The 11,856-nt window shown below is 42.5% G+C and overlaps 1 protein-coding gene across 1 annotated transcript in view; it reads left to right on the top strand.

The window, feature by feature from the left end:
* Positions 1-630: 630 nt before the first annotated feature.
* Positions 631-11,856, top strand: part of LOC103799948 (zinc finger protein 462-like) — a gene marked incomplete at its 5' end in the record, with an annotated part of 15,113 nt that continues 3,887 nt past the window's right edge. The window contains 3 exons of the mRNA XM_009072305.1: positions 631-767; positions 6,284-6,507; positions 9,380-9,516. Coding sequence (XP_009070553.1) covers positions 631-767; positions 6,284-6,507; positions 9,380-9,516 — 498 coding nt within the window. The remainder of the gene's footprint in view (positions 768-6,283; positions 6,508-9,379; positions 9,517-11,856) is intronic.

The following is an 11,856-nucleotide window of genomic DNA, read 5'->3' as shown; positions in this document are numbered from 1 at the left end:
GAGTATTCATTCATTCTTCCACACTACTAAGTACAGTATTCTCATTCTTGAGTTTTCATTTCATTATAGCTGATGCTTTAAAAGTTAACCACTCAGTGCCAGACTCACTGTGAACACAAGTCTCTTTTGTACCCTCAGTCTAAACAGTTTGGCTGGTTGGGCTTGTCCTACAAAGACAGAGATGGTTAAGGTTATGTGCCTCCAGAATGAAGTTTGTCCTTACCTCTCCAAGTCCAGAACAGTTGATGAATTTCGTTAAACTCACTAAAAATTCAATCTTTGCTAGAGAAAATACACTGAATATTTCAGCCTGAAGACAAATAATGAGCATGGAGGATGGGAATGCTTTTGCTATCTTAACTATAGCAATGTGGCTATAGAGCAACCCATGCAAAAGTCTATCTTGTCAGGATGAGTGTTTGTTACTTGAGGACACAAGCCTGCAAATACCTCTGCTCATGTGTTACTCATGTGAGTAGCCCTGCTGCTGTGCTATGTGGCACTGTGAAGACAAGGCTGAGTGGCATCTGTACCGTTTTGTACGACACATCCCTTATAGAGCTGTGACACTTCATAGTTCCCTGCACACCTCTTCTGACTGCTTCCATCTCTCTCCCTCCTGTTTCACAGATCTGCTTTTACTATGCACGTGGAAGCTGGGCATTCGGCGGTTCCTGAGGAAGGACCCAAAGACCTTCGCTGTCCTCTCTGTCTATATCACACCAAATACAAACGCAACATGATTGACCATATAGTTCTGCACAGAGGTAACAACATCCGTGTATGTGTCTGTATCTGACGAGGGCAATGCTGAGCAGTGCCCCTGTGTTTCAGACTGGCTTCTTTAAATTTTCCCCTCTCATGAGGACATGCTGGATAACTCACTAGCCCTTGAGTATCATTTTGTTTCATGTCTAAGTCATGCATCTTATTTATTTACTGTAAAACTCAAAGTTTGCCAGTGCTGAAACAGGACAGATTTGAAATTGGTTTTAAGCTTTTCCTCTAGAGAGGTTAACAGCCATCAAGCACCTGTTTAGCAAGACTTTCCCTAATTTACAGCTTTTATCTAGGCCAGAGGTGTTTCTAGCTTATGTCCTCGTTATCAGAAAGGCCTTGCTATCATAAATCCACTGTTAAGGTTTAACAACTAACCATAGAGGCCCCAAAATATCCTTTGATTTGTTCCTGGTGTATTTTCTCCTCAGTGCAATTATCTTGGTTTTGTTTTTAATACTCCTTTCTATCTGCACCTCTCCTCCTTTTTTTTGTTAAGCCTGCCAGAAGTGGGTTTAGGGATTTCTGTATTCTATTAGCTGCAGGCTTGCTATCTCAGAAGAGACAGCAGTTTGGGCTCTCTGGGCTGGGATTCCTGCCCATAGCTATCACACTTGATGCTTGTAGATGGTCTGTTGGCTGCCGAAATCCAAACCCATGTGTTGGGATGGCACTCTGCCTGCTTGCAGGTTGGGCAGAGTTTCACAGTAGGGTATTGGTGGTGAGCAAACACAAGTTTTGCATGCCATCTTTTTCCTGGAGGAGATTCTGGTGTGACAAGTGCTATCATAATTCCTTGTAACATACCACTTTTCAGTGTTGGTAGCTTAAAGTCCTTCTTGTACCAGCACAGTGAGCTTGGCAGAATTCATACAGACTTCTCTCTGCTAGCAGGGCTGTTCTGAGGGAACATCTGGGGAAAATGACCTGTCAGGATTTCAGAAAGCACATTACAAAGCTGCCATAGTTGGTTGTAAGGTTTTTGGCAGATGCTTTAGCTTTGACTTCCTGTCTTTGAAGGTGTTGCTGTGTCAGATTTTGCCCAGCTTTAGGACACACTCCAAAATTAGTCCACTTTAGAGTAGAAGAGGGTTTAGCTAACCCCTGTGCAGCAGGGCATGTGGTTCTAAGTGGTGCTGAGGTATGCTCTGCTTTCTGGCTGTGCCAGGGCTCCAGTAGACAGTGCCAGACCTTTAAAATAGACAGCCTGAGGGGAAGCTGGATGGGCTTGGGGTATTTTTCCATCATGTGTAGATTTGGCACAGGAATATCCAGTTGCAGAAGTGGAAGAATACTTCCTGAGCTCAAGCAACTGTACTGCCTGTGCAGAGCTGATTATGACCAGTTGCAAGGAGGTTCTTACCTCCTGGGTAAGTGAAATTGTGGATCTGTTCTTCTGTAGAGCTGTTGCTTCAGCTGCACAAACCAATGTAAAGAGTTCTTGCTGCTGAAACAAACCTTATAGCAAAGGGCATAATGGTCTAGCCACTACAGTATTGGGAAAGGTAAAGCAGAGAAAAAGAAGTTAAAAGAGTCTCAGAGAGCACTGAGGGAAGGACAAGGGTTTTCTCTGACATCACATATGCAGGTGATAAAGGAAGTAGAGTCCTTCCTCAGAGTTATTTCTGGTGTATATATCCAGCTTAAAAAGAACCCTCTGCTGTTGTGGTCCATTGTGTGGCAGCTGAAGCAGACAGTTTTGACAAGATTTAACACGCATCGAGACTGAGGGATAGCGAATGTAGTCTGAGGTAGCCTTCCTTTTTTATAGCCATTGCATTGGTAAATCAAGGGCATAGCCCTGAGCTGTGGTCCAAGAAAATGAGTTTTGAGGTAGATGGAGTGGTACAGTACATAAAATCAAGAGTGAAGTATTTGATCCACTCATAGTTAACGTTCCTTTTGTGTAAAAAGGCATGTTTACAGATGCATGACTCTTGCATTACTTCCAAGTTGCTGCACCCCTAATCCTTGGTGAAACAGCATGTGCTTGAAATGGAGAGTATATTTGCCTCCTAATGAGTGACTAAGGAAGCTGAATTTCACAGGGCTAAAGCCATGAAGCCTGAACGCCTTGTGAGAAAAAAAAAAGGAAGGCAAGGAATTTGCATCACAAGAAGAATCAGAGCTTCCAAGAGCATTTTTTTAATGTATCACCTATTCCTCATCAGTGTAAAAGCATTTCACCCTCCCCTCTGTGGGTACTGATGGAGCACAGACTCATTACGGGTGGCCTGTCAGAGCTGACACGGCTAGGGGCTGCTGCTAGGTGAAGAGAAGTTTGGCTTTTCAGTTCTTCCTGGGGAGAGGAGACAGACACAAGAGGAGGCTGAATTCTTGTTCAGTAGCCAGCAGAGGTGTTGGCCTTTAATTCATTCTGGACAATACAGTTAGTTTTTCACAGAATCACAGAATCATTAAGGTTGGAAAAGACCTCTGAGATCGAGTCCGACCTGTGACCGATCACCACCTTGTCAGCTAGACCATGACACTGTGTGCCACGGCCAATCTCTCCTTAAACACCTCCTGGCATGGTGGCTCCACCACCTCCTAGGCAGCACATTCCAATGCCTGACCACCCCTTCTGTGAAGACATTTCTCCTGATGTTGTCCCTCCCATCCTGCATTTTGAAGTACATTGGTATTTTCCAGGGCTGAATGCAACTTAACAAGTTGGCTCTACTTTAAAGTCCTTGGGCATTATTTTTTCTTCCTTTAGAGATCGTTTTATACTCTTCCTGGTACAAATTATGATTTTTCTCCTTCCGTTTAAGAGAAATAACACCCATGTGTTTTGAATAGTAACCTTAAGATAAAATGTCAATTTACCTACCTCCCCAAAGGCTTCATTGCTACATATCCTGATTCCTTGTGCATGGTGGTTTTCTAGCATTTTCTGAGGTCCATGCAGCTTCATTTATACATGCAGAACCCTTGTTTGTGCTTGCTTTTGACTGCTGGAATGCAAATGCTGCATGTACTGTGACTGTAGGTTGGATTTGCAGGCAAAAGTGTATTTTCAAACACCCAAGATGACCAAATAATTCATCTGTGTCTAGGTAGGAGGGCTGGTTTTTGGGGGTTTTGTACTTGGTTTACCTTTAAGGGAGAGAAATAACTTGTGTATGCTGTGGTGTGTTGCTATATAAAGATTTTTCCTTACGACTAAGGACTTGTAAGAGTCATAGGCTCTTTTATGCCTGCTTTGAGTTATGGAACTGCTGATAGCTAGTGATTAATGTCCTTTCAACTTAATCTCTGTTACAATTAACCTGGATATTCCAGTCTAATGGAATGATTGGATTTCTTAAATCAAGATGATGCTTTTTAGGGGTTTATTTTGTTGTTATTTTTTGGATAACCCCTCTTGCAATATTGTTACATAGTTCAGGACATCTTTTTGTGAGGTGTCTACAGTAGTCTTTGTTTATACACTGCTGTACTTTGTGGGTAAAGAAGTTACCTCTTCAATTTGTGTGTGGGGCCTCATGGTTTGCTGTAATTTTGTCAGTTGACCGGATGTGATAAGTGCATTCTGAATGAGAAATTAAATAAACAGAGCTTTGTAGGGGGAAGCTGGAGGTGAGAGCATCACCTTACAAAATATAAGCTTCCGGATTCAAATAACCCTGCGAGTTCCAAAACCATGGCTTGGAGGAAGTTCACTGGCATGAATACATCATGTAAAAGTTTTAAATCATTCCCTGAAAGTGAAATCCTTCAGGCTAGAGTTGATGTTTATGTTTATTTCGCTTTTCTCCTCTTCCTGTGCTGCCTTTGATTTGGGGAATGTGTGTGTGTGATTGTGAGATAATAGGTTTTGCTAATGTGAATTAGGGAATGCTGCATTACTCCAGACTGGTAGATAGAAAGTTTTATACCATCCCATGTTGTAGGTTTTTTAATCTGTGCCAGGTGCCTGGAGGAAAAGTGAATTTTAAAATATCTTAATTAGTATTTCCCTTTTTGAAAACTTCACTTGACTTTTTCACTTTTGACACCAGCTGTGTCACTCATTTCTGCGAGTTCAAAAGCACACAGCTGCAACAACCTTGTAAAAAATTCTCCTTGTGATCTCAGAACCACAGCTTTAAATTCTGCTGTCTCTTAGATCCTGTTCTCCCCACCCCTGTTCCCACCCTGAATGACCACAACTTGGTTTCTTTATATCTAGAGAAACTGTTATTGGAGTAGAAAAGAATCACAGGTCCACAAGTGGGGTGGAGTTTTTTTTTGTTCAGATACAGCTTTGGGGAAAACTTCCGTTTTTTGAAATGGCCAAAGTGGAAGTTATGAGATAGAGTAAATTTTGTGTTCAGGGAGATGCTGAGCAGGATGGAATATTTTGTTGGGCTGTAGAAGAAATCTTACTGTAAGGGAGTGTGTGTTTCTGTAGTTGTCTTTGGATGTAACACTACCTTCCTTGCTAAAGGAAAGGGCCCATTGGCTCAGATCCATATGTGCATTGCCACGTCTCACATTCCCCTAACCTTCATGTCTACCATCAGGAGTTCAGCCTCTTTTTTTGGTCTGCTGTTAGGGATGAACCTGGATGAGGAGGATCAAACTCCTCCTTTAATCTGCAGTCCATAAGGAGCAGCAGTACTAAATTTCAGTGTTCTGTTTGAAAAACGCCGGTTGAGCAACAAAAGCCTTGTAATGAGGATGTTTTGGTGACCCTCGGCTGAATGGTCAGATTTGAGGCTTCTCTTGTGCACACAGCTTGGACAGCACCACAGTGGAGGAGTGTTAAGGCACATTAGGTTCTGGCTGTGTCAGATGTCTGAAATTCATTGCTGCTCTGCTAAACGTCAGTGCTTTGTGTGAAAAGTGGAGGGCTTAAAAACTCAGTGAGAGCATTTTCAGCACATCATGGCCTGCACATTTTGAATCTGAGCTTTCTGAAAGCTCTGGGTATGTTGGGGAAGTTTCTACCCCTGGATTAACTGCCCAGCCTCTTCCAGCAAAAGGTGCTGCCTTGCTTACCCTCTCAATCCCCAAGAGCAGGTTTTGATGTGATGGTGAGGATACTGGCTCTGATTTATGTAGAGCCAGAAGCATGTGATGCATTGGGAAACACTCCGCAGCTCCCCTGTTTATTGCATTTCTAGAAGCCATTCCTGGCTGCTGTCAAGTACTGAACGAAAATGGACTTTGGGTCTGGCTGATTTATGGCTGGTTTTGTATTCCTAGGCTCTGCTACTCTGACTCACAGATTGAGTCCCATTTTCCACAAAACTTCCATTCCTGTCCTCTTCATCCAATAACCAGCCAGGTTTGTGAGGACACCTGCACTTGTAGCCCTGAAAGATTAACCCTGTCATGGCTGGAAGTATTGTTCCCTTGTGTTATTTTTGTGTCAGTCCAGCTTAGCTCCCATTCTGTTACAGACAGGCTGCCTGCCCATGTCACAGATCCTATTCCCTGTGTTGGTGGCAGTGCCCAAACTGTTGACATGTTGGCATTTCATGAGACTTGTTAAGTGAATGTTGTCCTGTCCCCACAGAAGAGCGGGTCGTTCCCATTGAAGTCTGCCGTTCCAAACTGTCCAAGTACTTGCAGGGAGTTGTTTTCCGCTGTGATAAGTGTACCTTTACCTGCTCCAGTGATGAGAGCTTGCAGCAGCACATAGAGAAGCACAATGAACTGAAACCTTACAAATGCCAACTCTGCTACTATGAGACCAAACACACAGAGGAGCTGGATGCTCACCTTCGAGATGAGCACAAGGTAACATCCAAATGGTTTTAATTCCTGGCAATCTACTCTTTGCAAATGCTGTGTTAGTTTACTTGCATGTCTGAGTAGCCAACTTAACACTGAGGGGTTTTTCCTCTCCCTCCCCAAATGTGGAAATTAATCCTATGTTGTCCTTCCTCATTTTTCTCTTATTTCTTTTTTTTCTTCAGAAAGTGAATAGCAAGCATTTCTGAAGCTGTTCAGATTGATCAGAATTGGGAGACTGTTGTAGGCAGAGTATGACTATCTGGAAAAGGCTGTTGCGTATGCTAGGTTTATTCAAAGAGTTGGGGGAAAGAAGGGTTGTGAAACAATACCAAGATGTAGGGGTCCTTGCGAGGGACGGACTACAGCACACACCAATATGATGCTCTGATAGCCAACTTTATTTAGGGCACCTAACAGTATTTATAGTAAAATGTCTTCGGTACATGCAGCTACATGCTGATCACACAACTTTGGATTGGTTGCTCAACCTGTCAATGCTGCAGTTCTTACTTATGATAGGTTACAAGTTTAAGCTGTATCCTGCTCTCACATCCTGGGAAACTGATAACAAGAGCCACACAGTGTCTATGAGAACCTAAACAACAGCACTATTCCCAGCTTGTTAGCAAGACAACTTATCTATAAGGCAGTAAATTTACAACCAAACCTAAAAACCCTGGCAGCAGGAGAGAACAAGACCATTATAAGGTGTTGGATTGAAGACACAGGAATGCATGAAGACAGAAAAAAGGTCAGCAAGACCTATTTTGTGTGTCTTGTTTTTAATTGCTTAAGCATTCCTTTACCCATTGCTCAAGGTACAGCTCCTCTGCTGGCCAGGAGCCAACACCAAGACAGTGTGAATCAGCCCCAGTCAAAGGCAGGAGATTCCAAACTTAAGATTGCTCTGGTAACTTCAGCAGTGCGATATGCCACGCATATTTTAATAACAAAGAGGGCTATACATCTCCCTTTACATTTAACAAGGGAAAGATAAACAGCAAGTCTAACCAGGTCCTAAGACAAGGCTGCTTTGGAGTTCTTGTGGATTACCTGAGTGCATGCCAGGTCCAGTCTTTTGAAAAGTCATTAAAGGCTCTCCACAGACTGTCAGCTTTGAATTTCTGTAACTGTGAGCTGTGCAGCTGAGAAACATTGAAATGCTAGAATTGAGGTGTGTTTTGGAGTATTTCTTAGAGTGCTTGCTTGTCAGATTTCCAGGGGAGGCAGCCATATGCCTCCACCTGTTGGAGCTGAGCTGCCCAAAAACTTCATCAACTGAATTACACTTTCCTTACAGCCAAATATATTTATATGGAAGGTGTTAGCAGCAGAAGTCCCCCGGAAGAAAAAAAAAAACCCACCTTTTCAAGCTTAAAAAATATTTGGCTGCCTTATTAAAACAAACTTTGTTAACTTATGTTGGCCTGCTATGCTTATCTGCCCTCCTAATTACTTCTGGAGAGTCTTCCACAATTCAAATAGCAGACAAGATGTTCCACACCTCCTAGTCACCACAGCAAGATGCCTAGTATATCCAGGGGGAATTACTGCTCTTTTTTTGATACAGTGCATCAGACTGGGAAGATGATTCCCTTACTTAGTTCTCCCCTCCAGTCTGGACCTGCAGTGGTAGTGTTGGTAGTTTAGGGTACTGTTTTCCTTTGGTAACTTATAGCTCTCTGATTTGTGTCCCGGGTTCTAAGCTCAAATACCTAAGTTATATTTTGCACCCTAAAGAGTTCCTTTATATGAGCCAAGTTGAATCAAGTGCCTTACACGTGGTCTTGTTTGTTTAAGTTAAGAGAACCTTCACATCTACATGTACAGAGTAGTGCTGGGAATCTTCACAGCACTGCAATTAGGAATTTGGATATACATTACCTTTGCTATTTGGACATATATACTACCGTCTAGTTCACATCCTGCTTAGGATCATTCACGTTCCCTTTCCCACACAGGGATAAAAAACAATCAGTGGCTGTTGATACTTCATTCGGCATCTTGCAGGAGGTGTTGCACTGCTCTCATTCCTCCGTCTCCATCCTCTCTGCCTCTGTGGCTCAGTGCCTGTGCTGCTGGAGGGCTGCCTCTTTGCATGAAAGATGAATCCAAAAGCCTTCCCAGCAGTGATCAATGAGCTCAGAGGGCTCTTGTCATCCAACAAGCATTAGCCTTAGTGTCCTGGTCATGCTCCATGCTCTCCGCCTCCACTGTAAATCTGGACTGCTGCTCCGCTGTTTCTGTTGGATGTGGTAGAGTTCCTGACTTTTCTGCCCTGAGCTGCTCCTTTCATACTGCTGCTGTGAGCTGTTAAGTAGCTAGTGCATTTCACCCCAGGGTTAGCTGAATTTGACTGCTGGGTGAAGTGTTCCCATTATAGTCTGTGTATCAGTTTGCAAAGCACTTTGCAGCCCTTGGTAATGAAAATTAATCTGTTATTAATGAGTGGAAGTGTATGTGGCACACAGCAGCCATGTGCTTAGTGGGAAAAAAAAGCAACTCATCCTTTCATGAATGAAGATGTATCAACCAGTCACAAAGAGCTTTCCTTCAGCATGGATGTGCAACAGCAGTGTTTGATCATAGCAGCTGAATGATGCCATAAAAAGACGATATGACTTAGTGTTTTACACTTCTTGGATGAAGAAATGAGAGAGGTTTACTGATTCTTGTTAATTTTTGGAAACCAAAAATGAGAAATGTAGAATAAACAGCAATAGGAGAATCATTGTCATTGTAAAGAGTGTTAGATTAAGGGGGCTGCTTGTTGCCTCGAGCTGAACAGGCTTTGGGTGATCCTGTTTTGTATGTGTGATGATTTTTATGATTAGCTGGTGACTGCTGACTGCTAACAAAAGTGTTTCTTTCAAAGGTGAGTCGCAATTTTGAGCTGGTTGGACGGGTTAACTTGGACCAGTTGGAACAAATGAAAGGGAGAACAGAGAGCTCTAGCAGTGATGAAGAAGACAAAGAAGAAGAGTTAAGTCCCAAGACTGAAGAGAGAGGTCAGTGCAGGTCTTTGATATGTTGGGGTTTTTTTTGCTGGGGTTTTTTTTGGCACTGCAACATGGCTCACCGGTCCAGCCGTGTGAGGTCAGCTGTTGACTCCACAGCACACACTCTACAGCAGGCATGGCAGCAGAAGCAGAATGTGGCTTTTGTGAAGACACAGCTCCTGTGGGAATCTCATGTTTCTAATCCTCATTACAAGTTTTCTGTCTGTTAAGAGAATACATACTATGAGAAAACACAGATAGCATCTGTGACTTATCTGCCTGTGCAGATAACATCTCTAAGGGCTTGGAAAACTATGTAAGTGGAGTATTTTCGTTGTCTATCAGATTTTTTGTTTTGGTAACCATTTTTCAGCTTTCACTTGGCATTGTTCAAGTGAGGGATGAAGGCTGTTTTATGGGCTGTCATTTACTCTGTGCCCAGCATTCTTTGTCAGACAGAGTCAGTCCTGTTGCAGTTGCTGCAGTTGGCAGCTCTGGAGCCAGGGTAAGTCCATTTAAATATGTGCCTAAGTTTGTATCTAAGAATAATCCCACTGACTTCAACACAGCTAGGCCATGTTCTTGCTAATGCTTTTGGTTTGGTTGAAGTTAGATCAGCAGGGAAAAAGTAAGTTCTCTGTAAACTAAACAAAGGGTTCCTTGTGCTTTGCTTCCAACCTTCTCCCATGGAAACCAGGTTATTGCAGTATCTGGTGTAAACTGTGTGTTGTGTTGTCTGCTCTGGTGCACTTCATCATTCAAATGCAATGTGCTCACAACTCTTAGTATCTTTAGCTCCTTTATGGTCTGAATGATAGGTCACCCACTCTCTTGATGCTGACAACTGCAGTTAGACAATTTCTGTGTACTTCAACTAACTTTTTCCTTCTGAATTTTTATCTTTGAAACTCAGGAGTTTTTGACAAAAGTAAATGTGCCTCCCTAGGTATCTTCAGACATTGAAAAATTCTCATTTCTGGGTTCACAGAACTGCAGGGGTTCAGACCATGCTTCTTACCTTCTAAAAGCAAGACCTCAGCATCTTGGCTTTTGTTTAGTGTCCCTGCAGCATAAATTCAGTCTTTGCTTATCAGCGCTGCTTCAAGTATGGTTAGTGATGGCTTTTATTTAAATAATGAACAAAGTCAATTGGATAGGAAACCATTTATGTTCTAATGAAAAATATCCTGCATGAAATCTTAGGCAGGTCAGTAGAAAAATCAGAGGAGAGCCTATAGGGATGCTAATTCCATATTAATTTCAAAGTTCACCACTAGTAGTCATGTGGAAACATGTTTGGGTGTGTGTTCAGGGACAGCTTCAACCTTCAGGTCTTCGTGGCTGGAACAATAATTGTGTAATGATTTGACGAAAGAACCAGCTCACCTTAGCTGCAGATGTAGCAGTCTGATTAATGTTCTGTATAGACCCAGAGCTAGCAGGGGATGAAGAGTCATGCTGTCCTTGTGAGGATTACCTTAGCATTACATACAAGCACAGGTGCTGAAGCGACCTTGGAAGCCATGGCATCCAGACCAAGGAGAAGAAAGTGCTCTCTGCCAAGCCTTACAGATCCCTGTAAAAGCACCATGTGGAAGGGGACAGCCCAAGGTGAAGTTCATTGTTTAAATTGGCTTGAGGTTGCACTGTGAAAAATAGAAAAAATCACCTTCTCTGCTGGAGTTTTAAAAATGCAGGCATAATAGATATGTTCTTCCCATGTTTCTAGTGATCCATGGTTAAGCAAGGGGTAGTGTCTTAATGAGTCCGGTTTTTATTTTGTATTCCTTTTTTTTCACCTGTATCTGTGGGGGTTTTTTAATCTGTGGCTGCTAAAATGATTTCTTCGTGCTTAGATGACTAGTCTGAAAAAATCAGGCACATTTCCAAGTTTGATTTGCAGCAGTTCTTTCCTAGCGGGCCTGCAGGGCCAATGTTTCACCATGATTGTTTTTTCTCCTCTTTAATCTGTTACTATTTACAATACATTATACTGAAATAGGTAGAAAATGAGCAAAACAGTTATGCCTACTATTAAAGGGTATTTTAAAAAAATCCAGTTGTACCAACTGTATTTTTGGAGGCAAATTATGTGAATTACCACTATAAGGTGCAAGATGCAAAGTGCACTTTTGAAAAATGTCCCAGTGAGAAAGGAGCTGAAGATGTGGTTGGATGCTAAGTTCCATGCTGGCATCTCTGTATGGATTTTCAGGAGGTAGTTATAACACAGTAATGGTTTGCCCTGTTAGCAGAGAACCAGACCTATGGTTTTAAACAGAGCCTGTCTCAGTGGCTAATGCTGTCACAGCTTTCAAACCACATCAAACTATACAATGTTGTATGCTGCTGG

The sequence above is a fragment of the Acanthisitta chloris genome, unplaced genomic scaffold (genome assembly GCF_000695815.1).
Source record: "Acanthisitta chloris isolate BGI_N310 unplaced genomic scaffold, ASM69581v1 scaffold22873, whole genome shotgun sequence".
NCBI lineage: Eukaryota > Metazoa > Chordata > Aves > Passeriformes > Acanthisittidae > Acanthisitta > Acanthisitta chloris.
The sequence above is the reverse complement of the archived record's forward strand: the minus strand, read 5'-3'. Positions and strand labels throughout refer to the sequence as shown.